At 38.7% G+C, this 16992-nt stretch overlaps 1 protein-coding gene across 3 annotated transcripts in view; it reads left to right on the top strand.

Annotated features, from left to right (window-relative positions):
* The first annotated feature begins 5913 nt into the window (after positions 1-5913).
* CNTLN (centlein) overlaps positions 5914-16992 on the top strand; it is a 324720-nt gene continuing 313641 nt past the window's right edge. For all 3 annotated transcript variants that reach the window (XM_047767606.1, XM_047767607.1, XM_047767604.1), the window contains exons 1-2: positions 5914-6339; positions 14109-14197. In XM_047767606.1, coding sequence (XP_047623562.1) covers positions 5986-6339; positions 14109-14197 — 443 coding nt within the window. In that variant the 5' untranslated portion in view covers positions 5914-5985. The remainder of the gene's footprint in view (positions 6340-14108; positions 14198-16992) is intronic.

Below are 16992 nucleotides of genomic sequence, written 5' to 3'. Positions count from 1 at the left end.
CTATCCCTTGTGCTTTCTCTGAATCCTATCCTTACCTTTGTAATTAGTTTCTGTTTTAACTATTTCTCAAAGTGCTCTATGTGAGATACCATCAACTTCATGCTGGGACTCTGATCACCCTGCCAAGATGGAAGGGAATCAGAGTTTGGAAGTTCCAACCCTCTAATCACATAGTTGGCTCCACGGGCAACCAGCCTGCTCTCCTTAGGTGTTTTTCAGAAGTCAACTTATTAACATAAAAAGACACCTTTAAGCTCTCATCATTTAAAAAATTACAAGAGTTTAAGAGTTTGTTTCAGAAATGGGGGGTGGGGAGATAAGGATAAAGACCAAATATATTTCTTATTATAGATCACAGTATCACAAAAGGTGAAATGTCATTGTGTATGTGTATAAGTGTATGCATGTATGCCTATGTGCTATAATAGTGTATGGCACTGTTGTAGGTAATAAGTAAGCATCATCAACACAGAGATGTTAAACCAGGTCACTGGCAATGGGAGAAGGCCTTCATGTTTGGGGTGAAGCCAGAGAAGCAAAATAGATGGAAGAGTTGGATTATTTTTGCAATATTGCCTGGACATCAAAGAGTATCCTGGTAGATACCCAGGACCATGGATCTATTATCCCCCCATTAGGTCAGAGGAAACTGAAATACAAATGAGAAGGCTGAAAAACAAAAACAAAAACAAAAACAAAACAGTGTTGTCTCACTCTGGTCCTGTGTTAAAACAAGGAGCCTAAACCAGCTCTTTGAATTGAATCAGCTGAACTCCTCAGGGAATTTGGGATGATATACCAAACTTTGCTGAGCTAAGTAAGTTTATAAAAGTTACTGAAACCTATAGCATGTGGCCCTTTTTTTTTTCTCTAGAACAACACCCACACCAAGAGTTGGACTTAATGGAGATAAATTTTAGAAAAGTCAATTCTTAGGGAAAAAAGATAGTTATTTAAACAGTTTTGGACTGTTGTGTCATTGAAGATGAAAATGGAAAATAAAATTCTGTTGTTGTTGCTTTATAAGGTCATCTTTCTGAACTGTGTGAAAATCACATGGGGCAACTGAACTGGTAATTCCATCCTTGGATATCTATGATCTTGACTTAGAACACTCTCAGGACTGGCCATTAGTCGTTAAGCATCACTCAAACAAAATTGTATTACTGTCATCCCTCAGTATCCTCAAGGGATTGATTACAGGACCCCTACGGATACCAAAATCTGCTGATGTTCAAGTTCCTTATATAAAATGAAGTTGTGCCTGCATATAACCAATACACATCCTCTCATACAGTTTATTTATGTATTATTCTCTTTTTTGGCTGCCCCTTGGCATAAGGAGTTCCCTGGCCAGGGAACAGATCTGAGCCATAGTTTCAACTTAAGCCGTAGCTGCCGCAATGCTGAATCCTTAACCCACTGTGCCGGGTAGGGAGATTGAACCTGCATCCCAGTGTTCCCAAGATTCTGCCACTCCCATTGCACCACAGTGGGAACTCCATCTCTTATATATTTTAAACCATTGCTAGATTACTTATAATGCCTAATACAACGTAGATGCTATGTAAATTGCTGACATGTGGCAAATATAAGTTTTCCTCTTTGGAACTTTCTGGAATTTTTTTTTTACTGAATATTTCTGACCCCAGGTTAGTGGTATCCACAGTGTGGAGCCCCTTTATACAAGGGCCAATAGTAATTACAAGCAGGAAACAATTCTCGTGGTTTATTTTGACTAACTCCTGAATTGCGTTTTGTCCACAGTAGACTATCATGATATGTCTGCTACAGATTCAAGTCTCATGTTGGCACATTGTAGGTTGTTTGTTTCTTTTTCACTGTTGAAGGAGTGGGCTGCAGGCTATTTTTGATTTAGTGCCTAGGATATGGCAAGACCCTCAAAACTGAGATAAATTTCAAAATGATATGAAAGAAATCTGTGACATTTAAGGTATTACCAATACCTAGTAGTGGCTTAAAATTTAACAATTAAATCTGTTGACCAAATAAAGATCATTGGTAAAGAAAGTTGGTAAAGGATAAATGAACCTGTCTTAAAATTTGGCATGCTTTCTGAAAATAAATAAATAAATAAAGGTGAGAAACTGCTAATACATTTTTCTCTCATTAAACAGAAGTTAGATGTAAATTTAAAAAATTAAAATGAGGAGCTCCTGTCATGGTGCAGTGGAAACAAATCTGACTAGGAACCATGAGTTTGCGGGTTCGATCCCTGGCCTCGCTCTGTGGGTTAAGGATCCAGTGTTGCAGTGAGCTGTGGTGTAGGTCACAGATGCAGCTTGGATCTTGCATTGCTATGGCTGTGGTGTAGGCCAGCTGCTATATCTTAGATTAGACCCCTAGCCTGGGAACCTCCATATGCCATGAGTGCGGCCCTAAAAAGACAAAAAGACAAAAAAAAAAATTAAAATGAAGCTACAACTTAAATACTATATTAATTAGCACATTTCCTTTATTTCCCCCAATACTTCATTGATAAAATGGTGATATGAAGAGAATCATGTGCTTCTATAGGGTGATATACTACATTCTAGGCAAATTCTGTCATATATTTCTGAAGAACAGACATCATCACTTTTCAATGGCTGAACAAAAAATTGCACAGGAAAAACACTCTTCATTGTATTGGACATTCTCATTCAGGTAGTATTATAGAACTTTAACTTATCTTTCTGAGTTACAGGTGTTTCACATATTTCTGTCATTTAAGAAAATAACTAATACAAGAAAGAACTCCCTATGTATGCTTCTGAAAATGTGTAAGCTTCTGTTCTTAAAAACCCTCTGCTGGTAAAGCACAACTCAATAACAAAAAGACAAACAGCCCAGTTAATAAATGGACAAAAGACTTGAATTGACATTTCTCCAAAGAAGATAAACAAATATCCAACAAGCACATGAAAAGATGATCAATGTCATTAATCACTAGGGAAATACAAAGCAAAACCATAATGAGCTAACACTTCACACTCATTATGGCTATAAAAAATAATAGGAAAATAACAAGTATTTGTGAGGATATGGAGAAAATGAAATTCTCGGACATTGTTGGTGGGAATGAAAATGGTGCAGCCACTGTAGAAAACAGGTTGTCCCTCAGTAAGTGAAACAAATAATCACCATATAACCTAGCAGTTTCACTTCTGGGCACATATACTAAATAATTGAAAATAGGTGCTCAAATAGTAACCCTCATGTGAAAGTTCATACATAGTAGCTCTATTCACAATAGGCAGAAGGTGGATACAATTCAAATGCATATCAATGGAAAAATGGATAAACAAATTGTGGTTTACCTAGACCACAAAATATTATTCTGCTAAGAAAAAGAACAAAGAGCTGATATATACTATAAATTGAATGAAGCTTAAAAACATGCTAAATGAAAGAAGCCAGACATAAAATGATCCATACTGAATGTTCCATTTAGATGAAACAACAGATTGGTGGTTACCTGGGTGGGGTTGGGAGGTAGTGGAAATGGAAAGTGACTGTTTAATGAGTAAAGGGTTTTGGTTTGGAGTGATGAAAATATTCTGTGATGGTTGCCTAACACTGTGAATGTACTTAATGACTTTGGGTTGTTCTTTATTTGGAACCACTTTAAGTAGCAATATGGTGTATATTGTGTGTTAAGAAAATAAAAAGTTGGGAGTTACTGCTGTGGCATAGTGGAAACAAATCCGACTAGGAACCATGAGGTTTCAGGTTCAATCCCTGGCTTCACTCATTGGGTTGAGGATCTAGTGTTGCTGTGAGCTGTGTTGTAGGTCTACGACGCAGCTCAGATCTGGCTTTGCTGTGGCTGTGGTGTAACCTGGTAGCTGTAGCTCCGCTTAGAACCCTAGCCTGGGAACCTCCATATGTCGTGGGTGTGGCCCTAAAAAGCAAAAAGAAAAGAAAAAGTTGTCTACCTAGTCATAGATTCAGAATATTATCCTTCTTTTGAGTCAAATATGTCTATCCATTGTACATGGTAGAATAGACTTAACTACTTTTCCAAAGAATTTTTCTATAACCAGATGAAATGATGCCCTTTTGAGTGACTAATAGTAATCATTAAAAATGTGCGTTCATATTGCTTTTGTGCCAAACATGCAAACTATGTGATTAGAATTCCCATAGTCTTAAACCCAATGAAGTCTCATTTGCTATCAGACTTAATGCTGTATTTCAAGTGACAATAAGTAAGGTTACGTGTAGGGCTCAAAGGCACAGGTTTTAGAGTTAGTGGATCCATATTCCAGTTTTTCCAATACACATCATCTGGGACTTCAGGCAAGGTAGAGTAAATGCCCAAATCTCAGTTTTCTCACTACTAAAATGGGGGAAATAGCATATATTTTATTCTGATGTTTTAAGAATTTAATGAATACATATATGGAAAGTAGTTATTGCTGGACTCAGCATTCATAAAAGTTCAATGTCACCTACTTTTAAGATAGACTTACATGTACTTTTTCTAATGTAATCCCTTTAAAATTTTTGTTAAATATTCACCATTGGGAGTTCCCGTTGTGGCACAGTGGTTAACAAATTCGGCTAGGAACCATGAGGTTGAGGGTTCAATCCCTGCCCTTGCTCAGTGGGTTAAGGACCCGGCCTTGCTGTGAGCTGTGGTGTAGATTTCAGACGCGGCCCGGATCCTCCATTGCTGTGGCTCTGATGTAGGCTGGCGGCTACAGCTCCGATTAGACCCCTAGCCTGGGAACCTCCACATGCCGCAGGAAGCGGCCCTAGAAAAGGCAAAAAAAAAAAAAAAAAAAAGACAAAAAAAAATATTCACCATCGGTGGGAAGGAAACCCACTCATCCTGCCTCTGCAGAATTCTGATTGGGAAGGTGTCTTTTGACATGCTTACTAGGTTCTGGAGCAAAGCAGGAATTTTGATTAAATATAGAAGTCATCAGTTAAAGCGGTCACCACCCTACTTTCATAGTCCTCCTTTCCCCACTTCGGCTCTCCAAATATTCTAGAGCCCTTTCCTTAGAGCCGAGAGATCTGGCTTTCTGTAGAACTCCTTACAAAACTCATCACCAGTAGGATGTGTTTTAATGACATAAAAGGGAGGTTATCACTTTTCCTGCTTTGAAAGCAGGAAAGAAGGAAGGAAAAAAGAAGAAAAAGAGGATGCACAATAAAGCAAGCTGATGTTTCTTCAACCACTCTCCAAATTACTGGCCTCAAATACATCCAAGGACACAAACTTTCAGGTAATGTGAGTCACACTTGCTCTGATACACAGTCAACTGCATAAAGAAGCTGACATAAAAACTAAGGAAATCATGACTCTTGCAAAACAGAAGACAAAGGGGGCACAAAGGATCATAATTCAAATGGGAAATCTCCCCGATAGTCCCAGCTCAGCACAAGGCTTTCCACATCCCGACATCAGTCAGCTGGATGTCAGCTGTACGTAAAGCAGTTCTGCTAAAGGGTGTGAAGAAAACACTTAAGTGTAAAACTTATTCCCTGATCCTCTAGGAGCTTACAACAGCGCTGGAGGGATTAGCCCTGTAACTAACACTCCAGGGCGGTCAATGAAACGTGACAAACGAGTTGGCAGGGCCTTGAAGGCGGAGGAATTCACAGTTAGGGATCATTTGGGGCTAGGGGCTTGTCAAGGAAGGCTTTAAAAAGTGGGACGTAGGCAGTGAGCGGCGGGTAGGGTTTTAGGTGGGCAGGAAGTCGTGGCCCTGTAGGTTACGGACAGACAGGTCCCGAGAGGGTGGCGCGCGGGGCCTACCGGCCTAACTCCGCAGGCCACGGCGCGTGCGCCGCCAACGCTCGCGCCGGGCGCGCGGCCCGAGGGAAGCCGGCCAGGACCCGCGAGCGCGAGACCCCGCGCGCCAAGGCGGGAAAAGGCTTGCGCATGCGCGGCTTGGAGCGTCGGGCTCGCCAGGATGGGGTAGAGGAGGTGGAGTTTCCTAGAGGGAACTTGACCCGTTAGCAGCCGCTGCCATGGCGGCGCGCTTGCCGCCCTCACAGCTCCCTCCGCCCCCTGCGCGACAGTTGGGGCCCTGGTCCCCACATGTTGGGCGGGGAGCACACGCAGTGCGCAGCGAGACTTTGGGTCTTGAGGCTGCAGCGGGGCTGGGCGTCGTGGACAAAAGTGGTATATCCTGGCAGGGCGAAGACGGGTCAGAGGGCCAGCGAGGGCCAGGGGCCACAGCTCCAGCTCAGGCTCCCCTCCTCAGCGCGCCCATGGGGTCCATGCGGCTAGAGGGCATCTCGGTAGAGGAGGCGATGGTGACCCGGACGCAGCTGCTGGAGGAAGAGCTGAGCAGCCTAAAGGAGGAGCTGGCCCTGTGTCAGGTATCGAGGTGGCCGCCGGCCTTTCCCCTCCACAGCGGGGAGGGGGCCGATGGGGAGGTGCGCCCCTCTCCCTCTGCCTTCCGCTGCGTCGCTGCGCGGGCTTGGGACCCACCCACCTCCGCCCCGCGGCGCTCCCTCCCGGCTCCCACGCCCAGCCCGGCCGGTTGCTCCGTGCTGGAGGGAGGCGGCCGAACCCGCCTCCTCGACCCTGGGCTCCTGCCCTTCTCGGGTCACCCGCCCGGCAGGCTCGGCCTTGGCCCCCTGGGTAGGGTTCTCTTCACCTGGATCCCAACAGAACACGCAGTCGCACCCCTACTGCCCCAAAGCCCAAGTTTCTCTGCGGTGACTTTAATGATACTTGGTGCAGCAGGAGTGGAGTGCAGTCCACGAGTTGAGAAGTGGAACAGAAAAGTGGAAACACTTGTATTAAAAAAAAAACCCCATCGATGAAGGAACCTGTTTTTAATTGTCAAACTCCCACTTGCCCTCGTTCTAAAGTAAAACTAAAGTTGTTAAAACAGACCAGTAGTTTTGAGGGAGTCTCAGGCTGGTAACTTTCACACGCAATAGATAATGCCTGATATTTATTAACCAGCATCTTGAGTGAGATATCATTTTCGTGTCGTCTTGCCTGTGAAAAGCAGTACTAAATCCGTTGCCTTACTGTTATTTGTACAGTTTGTGTATGCTAAAGGTGGTTTGACTACTCATGTTCAGAAAGATTTGATTTTTCTTGAGTTTTGCAACCTTACCACCATCTCCTTTGATTTTTACCAGGGCCTTTGACAGGGCTGGGTGACTAAATGTTGGAAACTCACTCAACAGTAGATCTTTGAAGTCCTTCTGTCTTCGAGACAGAACCGATTAAGAACTGCTAAACAGCACACTAATCATCAGTTTAGATTAATAAAAATTCATGAAATTCATTCTCATAGTTCATTCTCTTGGATTCTTTTGCCCATTTTGTAGGAGTTTGCTGATTGAGTCAAGGCTGTAAAAACAAGACAGCCTTATTTAAATTGAATATGACTTTGCTTAAGCAAGTTGGGGAGGTATTATGTGACTGCCTCCTTTTCACTCTCCATTTTCTGTTCTTCACTGGTTAAGGGGCAAAGGGAAAAATAATGAATTAAAGTGTTTTGTCATTTGCAGATATGAATCTGTGATAAAGGCCTTTGTTACTTTGAGAAGACCTAATCTAAGATGCTATTTGCCCGTACCTTCTACACCTTTTCCCTCCATAACTCTCCCTTTTATTTCCCCTAGTTATGCCTTTAGCTGGCTAAGGAACTAAGATGTTTACTTTTTATGACCGACTTGATTAAGGAAATGAGTCTGTTGGAAACAACCCAATGACCTCTTTCCCCCAAGTCAGTTCACTGTTATATTCTTTAAAAATGTGGCTTTGAACGTGGGCTGGCCTTTGTGACCTTGGACATATATGGATGAGGAAGATGATTGAAGTACTCTAGGCAGATGTAAGAACTGAGATGATCATAGTTAACCTAGAATAGTGATTCTTGAGATTTTATCATATTGACACTTGGTGATCATAGGCATTCCAGTAATGTGAGATGGAATTGTCTGTATCCCATACTGTGAAACTTTAGTCAAACCATACTCCTGCACTTGGGGAAACTTGGAAGACATAATAATTGTTTTGTAAAAAGCATTTAAGTAATTAAACATTAACTTTTACATTTCAAAATTTTGTTCTTCCACTTATGCAGCTAGAAATCACGGTACCCAAGAATACGTACTGTTAACCTTATGATTTCCAAAACTTGAAAAAAATTTGTATATAAAAATTATTTTTACATATCAAGCTAGTGAGTATACACACATCTACATACATATAATTTCAGAAAAATATTTACCCCCTGTGTCATGAACTCTGATATTTTTTAATGGCTGCTCGTGTGGCACATGGAAGTTCCCAGGCCAGGGACTGAATCCTAGCTGCAGCTCTTTCGCACGCTGCTGCTGTGGCAACGCTGGATCCTTTAACTCACTGTGCTGGGCTGGAGATTGAACCTGTGCCTCCTAAGCAATCTAAGTCTGCAGTTGGGTTCTTGACCCATGGCAGCGTAGTGGAAACTCCTGATATTTTCTTTTAAAATCTTTTATTTAAGAAAGTGCTGCTAACATCTAATAAATTAATTTCACAACCCATTAGTAGTTCAAATGTACAGTTTGGGAAAAAGAACCCTGCTAAGTAGTCTCTGCTTGTTAAGTAGCAGCTTCATTTAAGTTGGTTGGATTCTTCCCCACAATGTAAGGTTTGGGAAAAAGAACCCTGCTAATTAATTAGTCTCTGGTCATGAGTAGCAGCTTCATTTAAGTTAGTTTTTTCCCCATATTTAACGTACAGAAATTTAACTGTGCATGCTTGGTGAAGAAAAAGAAAGTGATTCCATGTACCATTCCACTCCATTGGAATGACTCAGAATAAACACATAGTAGAAAACAATCTCTGTTCCAAGTGTTTCTTTCAACATGAGTATCTCATCCCACTCTACGTGATTGTAATATTTAAACTTTTTTCATATAGCCTCAGGTTCGCAAGCAACATTCACATAATGCTTAGCTGAAGAAAAAGTGATTAATTTCAATGTGGGAAGCAAAATTGTCTGTATTGGACATACTGAAGATAGGTTAGCTTCCACATAGGTTAGCTTTTGAACGTCTGTGTTAGACGTACTGAGGATGGGTTAGCTTTTTCCTAAAGAAGTTTCAGAAGTGCTCCAAAGATTAATTTTAAGTTCATACATTTATTCTTTATTCAGTGATGTAGAACTTCACTATACACTTAACTTTGATTATGTATTTTAAAAATGTAGTCTATTTATGACCAAGGATGCTGCCACAGGTATATGTAAGTGCACATTTATCACCAATTCTAGAATATCAGATGATAAAAAATTATGTGTGTGTATATATATATGTATATATACACACACATATTTATGTCTGCATCAAAGCATATTTTTTTAGTCACAGCAAAGGATATTTAATAAACCTGTAAACCAATTTCAGGTACAAATATATTAGGGCATTTAAATGAAATATATGTTCATTATTTCAACTTTGGTGATAAAACTAGCTTTCATGAAGCATGTGATATCGGAAATAGAATGTGTCACCAGAGAACTCAGTTACGTTTTTTAGTAGACATTTAAGTGTGTTGGAACCTTGTCCAGTCATTCACAAAGAAAAAAAAATTGAGAACATATTATATGCTTAGTATTCCCACCATTGTTAATAGCTGTTTTCGATACATGAATCTTTTTCTACAGTTATTTTTCGTAATAATTTAGTAAGGGGCTAGTTTGTGCCATGTTTTGTAATTAAACTCTTTCCATTGTTTTCCTTGAGTTTTGATAGGCAAATATTAAAGTATAGAAAATAGTTTTCATACATTTGTTGAATTCATTCCTGCAGTAGAGGTCAATTGAGGGCTTGTTTTGTTGGTAGACACTAAACTAGGTGGTGGGAGAGAAGGCTCCCAGTGAAAATACAGTTTTGGGTGTCTGTAAAGTTGATATTTATTTTCATGCTATCTGATAAATGAAAATCAAAGCCAGTCCCCACTGAGATAATTTAGACCCAAATTTTGGGGCATTTAGTCAGCTCTTTCTTTCATTGGCTGAGTTTAATAAACTTTGTGAGAAGGAGTAGGAATTTTTAAATTTAAATTTTAAATTATTTTGATTCTGTGTGGAAGTTCTATAGTAAGAGGAAAGTATAATAAGTAACACTTAAGGATTTTTATTTTTAAATTGGAAAAAAAACATTTTAAGTGCCCTTGGAAAGGAAAATATAAAGAGAATATGATTGTCAATTATTAGTTTCCTTGATTGAATAATGTATGGGATAGTTTGGAAACTAGTTTTGTGTTTTGTTGGGGGAGCTTTATCTCTTTTTGTATATGAAGGAGGCTCTTTTTAGTATTTAGAGCTATAATCCACACTGAAGATAATATAGCGTTTAAATAACTAACTCAGAAAAACTAATACATGCAGTAGTCCCACAGTTTATTTGTGGCATTTTATTGTTCACAAAAGAACTTACATTTTTTTCCAGATAAAGTATCACTTATAAATTTGAGTAATTTTAGGTGACAAAATCTGAATGCCATTGCTGACCATAAATTAATAACAAAAGAAATTAACAACTGAATCTTAATGAAGAAATTTAGAAATTGGAAAGTTCTCCCCAAAATGACTTGTGGATATGAACTGTAATTATAAATTAGCAAAAGACTGTTTCTGGAGGAATCTTTTCTTCTGGTTGTTTTTTTTCCTAGCCTCTATGATAAAAACAGCTAAAGGAGAGTTTCTCTTTGTTACTTTCTCTTTGATGGGGATTGAGGAGGAAATGTGAAATAATCATTAACCATAACAACAGTAAAAAGAAAGAAAAGATGTATGAATTAAGATGTAAAGATTTTTTTCATCAGATGTTTATTGATTTCTTTTTCTCACTATATTAGAGCTAAGTCATTTATTAGTAAGTCATACTTTTTTACGCTGAAGAAACTCAGTTATTTTATGAATGTTGAAAACCTACTCCTTTTTATGTTTTTCCTTACGTTAACCTTTTTTGCTTAGGTAGAAAAGTTGAAGTGAAAACTACATGTGAATCTTTACTGTTTTGTTTTGAAGCAAGCTATAAGATAAATTTGTAGGTAACATTGGTTTCAGGGACTTCGTAATTTTATCACTATACCTTTTAAAAAGAGCACATAATATTACATAGTTTACTTTCTCCTTCCGGCAGATTATGACATGTGACTTCTATATTGACATTTCTTGTCTTTAACTGGAATCATTTTTAATACCCAATGCTGAGTTGTTGCCTCTAGAGATAAGGAAATAGGTAAGGTAGTACTTTTTAGTACTCAGGCTGTCAAAAGTTTTCTGTGTTTTTTTTTGTTTTTTTTTTTTTTTGCTTTTTAGGGCCTCACCTGTGTCATAATGGAAGTTCCCAGGCTAGGGGTTGAATCGGAGCTGTAGCTTCTGGCCTTCATCACAGCCACAGCAATGCAGGATCTGAGCCACATCTGTTACCTACACCATAGTTCAGGGAAACACCGGATTCCTGACCCACTGAGTGAGACCAGGGATCAACCTGAATCCTCATGGATACTAGTTGGATTTGTTTCCACTGCACCACAACAGGAACTCCCTGTCAAAAGTTTAAAAAAAAACAAAGCAAATAAATGATCAAACTAAATAAAAGATTGTAGCATTAAAAAATGATAATATAGGAGTTCCCATTGTGGCTCATTGGTAACGAACCCAACTGGTATTTGTGAGGATGCAGGTTTGATCCCTGGCCTTGCTCAGTGGATTAAGGATCCAGCATTTCTGTGAGCTGTAGTTTAGGTCGTAGATGAGGCTGGGATCTGGCGTTGCTGTGGCTATGGTGTAGGCCGGCAGCTATAGCTCCAATTGGACACCTAGCCTGGGAACCTTCATATGCCATGGGTGGGGCCCTAAAAAGACAAAAAAATAAAAAAAAAATGAAAACATAAAAATTTTAGAAGTAAGTATGAATAAATATATTTCTTTTTTTTTTTTGTCTTTTGTTGTTGTTATTGTTGTTGTTATTTCTTGGGCTGCTGCCGCGGCATATGGAGGTTCCCAGGCTAGGGGTCTAGTCAGAGCTGCAGCCACCGGCCTACGCCAGAGCCACAGCAACTCGGGATCCGAGCCGTGTCTGCAACCTACACCACAGCTCACGGCAACGCCGGATCGTTAACCCACTGAGCAAGGGCAGGGACCGAACCCGCCACCTCATGGTTCCTAGTCGGATTCGTTAACCACTGCGCCACGACGGGAACTCCTGAATAAATATATTTCTAATCTTGGAGTAGAAAGGGTTTTTTTCTAACTTGTAGAAAAAATCCATAAGCCAAAATGAAAAAGAAGTCTGAATATATCAAATTAATAACTGTTTTCTCAAAAATTTAGATCATTAAGAAAGTTAAATAATAAGCAACAGCATGCGGGTAGAAAATAATTGTAACACATTTGAGAGACATAAGTCCAATTTTAAGATTTTCAATGACACCTCTTATATTTCATTGGCAGAACTTATTCATAGAGCCCCTAGGCAAGAGAGGTCATTGTTTTAGTTGGGTAGCAAAGAACCAAAACAGTTCCTGTTACTAAGAGGAAGGGGAGATTGGATGATTGAAACTGTTACAAATAGAGATATCTATACACAAGTAAACCCAAACAAATAAACAACCAAAAATAATATAGTATTATAAAGTGAAATGAAAAAAATTAAACAGGATAAGGGATTGCCAGATACGTGTGGATTTTGGTAGCTATAAATATGGTAGTTAGGGAAGACTTCTCTTGAAGAGGTGACATTTAGATAAAGACATGAGTGAAGTGAGGTAATACTATACCTGAAAATCTGGTAGATGGTATGTGTGCAAAGGCCCTGGTACAAATAGAGCCAGAAGGTCTTTGTGAATAAGAGGTTGAGTGATATATGAGGTTGGAGATGAATGTCTGGGGATAGATGATTTGCATTCATACCGCCTTGGTAGAGTTTGGATTATTTTCCTAAACTGACAGAAACCCATTGAAAAATTTTGAGCTGTTAAGGAGCCTGGGGGACTATTGTAGAGAGCTAGGTGGAGTTTACTTGTATTAGGATGATGGTGGTGGGAAGTGTTTAGCATTGGGTTATGTTTTGTAGGTAGGGCTAATAGCATTTACTGATGGTTTGGATATGAAATGTGGAGAAAGCACAACAAAGATTAACTCCTAAGTTTCAAGTCTGAGCAGTGAGACTGCTGGTATCATTTTCTGAGTTGTAGAGAGGTCAGGTTTGTGAGAAGGTAGGAAATTTAAAAAAATTATTTTAGATAAATTTGAGATGCTGTGAGTAAATAATTTTGATAAAATTTTTGGATAAATTTGAGATGAGTGGAGTTCCTGTCATCACTCAGTGGTTAATGAACCTGACTGGTATCCACGAGGACATGGGTTCCATCCCTGGCCTTGCTCAGTGGGTTAAAGATCCAGTGTTGCTGTGAGCTGTGGTGTAGGTCGCAGATGAGGCTCAGGTCTTGCATTGCTTTGGTGTGGTAGGCCAGCAGCTGTAGTTCCGACTCGACTCCTAGCCTGGGAACCTCTATATGCCCTGGGTGCGGCCCTAAAAAGACAAAAAGACAAAAAAAATTTGAGACGAGTTCTTATTTTGGCACAGCAGGTTAAAGATCCTTGATCCCTGGCCCAGGAACTTCCATATGTTGTGGGTGTGGCCAAAAAATGACAACTAAAAAGATTTGTCAATTTAGAGAACCTTGAAAAATTATTTTAGCATAATAGTGGGGAGGGAAATTTGACTGGAGGAGGTTATAAGGTGAATGGGAGGTGAGGAAATGGAGACAGGAAACTCAAGGAAACTCAAGGAATTTGCTGAAAAGAACAGTTGAAAACTGGAGCGGTAGCTGGAGGACAGCCTCCTTTTAGAACACATTTACTTCGATATTCATCATTTCAACATATGCACTCTCAAAGGTGGATGGTAGAAATAGTAAAAGTGAATGTGGGTTACCAGTGAAAGAACTTTTTAAAATAAAAAGTTAAACTTTCCTGTTAAACTTTTCGAGAATCTTTTTTTATGGTTATAGAACTAGGAATCAAGTAGTTTTTTTTTTTTGATTTTTTAATTTAGAGCAGTATCTTGTCTTCTCTGCTATAGCTACAAAGCAGTGCATTTAAGATATCTTTTATTTCTTTAAGGCTGATAAAGAATTCGTGTGGTCTCTGTGGAAACGTCTCCAGGTGACAAACCCAGATCTCACACAAGCAGTGAGTTTGGTTGTGGAAAGGTGAGCTACCAAGTTATTTTTTCATCAGTGTTTAGTGTGTTGAATTTGTTTTTCTTCATTATTAAGATTAAAACTAGGTGTTAATCCTCTGAAGAGATTCATTTGATTTCCCAACAAATGTCGAGCATGCTGTAATAATTATTGGATTTATTTCAGGTTGTCATTTTGCTAAATACAGAGAGGCTTTATCTTTTGCTCATATTCTGACATATTTGGGAGGTTTAAATATAAGAGATAAAACTATGGCTTAGACACACTGTGTGTGTGTGTGTGTGTGTGCGCGCACGCATACACACACATGCACATGTGCTTTATGCTATTACAGCTCAGCTTTAAAAATTAGAGAAGCTCCTATTGTTTGGCTTCTGAGACTGCCCATGTCGGCAACTTCCTAGACGTGATCCTTCCTAGACACAGCTCAGTTTTCTCCTAAGATAATTGCAATGTGTACTTGAAAGCCTGAGATGACCTTGCCAGAGTAGAGTAAGTGTTCTGCAATAGGTTGAGAGATTTCACTTAGTACTCTGTATTACCCTGTAGGGGATGCCCAGTCATTTAACTGTAGATCATTGAGCCTCTCCTTGGTCATTAGAAACAGTGGAATGATGCTGAGTACTCCTTATCAAGCATTTGGTATACAGTAGTCCCATGACACTTAGATAGCAATTAAAACACTTGCTTTCCTATTAAATAGATTTCATTATATTTCCTAAATGAGAAGCTAAACATATGGTTGCCTTTTCCTTTTTCTTTATTGGAATCATGATTATATAATCTGAACATCATTTTTTTGATAACTTGATCTATATTAACCTTTGGAGTCTCTAGCCCTGGAATCATTCCGACATTGTCTGGAGTTTGACTTTTAAAAATCTCTGATACATAACTATGTCTAATTTTACCATTTTGGGTTATTGAGAACTTTTAAAATATTGTGATTGATTTCTTCTCATGTTCTATTTTGTCAGTTCATCAATCAGTTTTTCTCTTTTGATGGTCAGAATGAGTCTTTTGTTGAAGTATCCTTGTTCCTCAGTTATTCTTGAGATTAAATGTGGTCACTCTGTTTCAATTTTTTTTTTTTTTTTTTTTAGCAGACTAAGCCTTCAGAAGATACATTCTTGAGACTTAATTTGTTATTTCTGTGATTCTTTCATTATCCTCCTCTCCTTTTATTGTACAGTTTTCAGCTTTCTAATTTATTTTTTAAAAATTTCTAAAGCTAATTTTAATTTTCACTTTACTCCTTATTGAGATAGAAACAAATAATGTTATTAGGGCATCTTTCTCATTCTTTGAGATTTTTATTTTTCATATTTTATATAATATATACTCATGTAAAAGTATATATACCTCCATTTAATAAATAAATATACATATATATATTCTCATCATAAGATATGTAATGGATGATTTTGGAGATTATTGCTTTTACAGCCATGATCTTCAGAATTTTAATGCGTACAAAATATACTTGGAGAATTTATTAAAATGTGTATCTCTGGAACTTGCCATTCATCTATTGAATCTTTAATTGATTAGGCACAGGAATCTTTAAAATAAGCTTTCCATGTATTTCTGGTGTCTAGAGAATACACTATGAGATATCTGGGCTTTTGAATTGACTTTTAAAATTAGAAACCTGTAATTTACATTTAGAATTTTATAATAATGTAAATTTTATTTCCCAGAGAACTCCGTAGTATGTTTGTACCTGTTGATAATGGAAATAGTATGATAAAAAAGAATATTCTAAATATTAAAGTCAGACAAAATATTTTTCTTTATAGTCTATTACACAAATTATGCCACATTTAAATCATTTTATACTTGTGCCTTGGTTTTCTTGGACATTTTCGCAAACCGTGAAATTTCTAATTGCCTTTTTTTCCTACTTTTCTTACCAAAAAGAATGTCAGTATTCAGACATTTGAATAAAGAGCTGAAGACTTTCTTCCTTGGGCCCTGTGGCTTATTTGTGTGAATTTGGGCCATTTGCTTTCTAAACCGACTCGTAGCTATCATCCTAGGATTTCCTTTTATTTTGCTCCTGAACGAGTTCCATAGTTTCTAGGATCCTACCTCCTCCATTCTTTTCATTGGGTTATTTTTTCTAATTTTTTTTTTCTCAGAAAGGATGTATAACTGGTCCATTTCTTGACTCCTTATGTGCCTAAACCTAACTTTTTTTTGTCCTTGTGCTTGGTTGATACTAAAGCTGAATATAAAATTTTAAGTCCATTTAATTTCCCTCAGATTTTTAAAAGTATAGCTCTCTTATCTTCTTTTACCATACAGTATACATGTGATCCCAGTGTGAGTGAGATTATTATTTCTTTCCAGGCAGTTTGCTTGAAGTTGTTAGGATTTTCTCTCTGTATGTGATACTGTAAAATTTCAACATCATCTGTTAATTTAAGTCTTTTAAAAGTCAAACTTCTTAGCCTTTGGTGGGCTCTTTTAATCTCAGAATTTAAGGTTTTATTTTGATTGAGGAAAAACATGATTCCAATTTTTTCTCCTTTCTCTGCTCTTTCTTTTCTTTTCTTTTTTTTTCTTGGGCCTCTCCCACGGCATGTGGAGGTTCCCAGGCTAGGCAGGGGTCGAATTGTAGCTGTAGCTGCCACCCTACGCCACAGCCACAGCAACTTGGGATCCGAGCCGAGTCTGCAACCTACACCACAGCTCACGGCAACACCGGATCCTTAGCCCATTGAGCAAGGGCTGGGATCGAACCCACAACCTCATGGTTCCTAGTCAGATTCGTTAACCACTGCACCACGAAGGGAACTCCT

This window comes from Phacochoerus africanus, chromosome 2, assembly GCF_016906955.1.
Source record: "Phacochoerus africanus isolate WHEZ1 chromosome 2, ROS_Pafr_v1, whole genome shotgun sequence".
NCBI lineage: Eukaryota > Metazoa > Chordata > Mammalia > Artiodactyla > Suidae > Phacochoerus > Phacochoerus africanus.
Note: the sequence above shows the minus strand (reverse complement) of the source record. Positions and strands in the feature narration are given on the sequence as shown.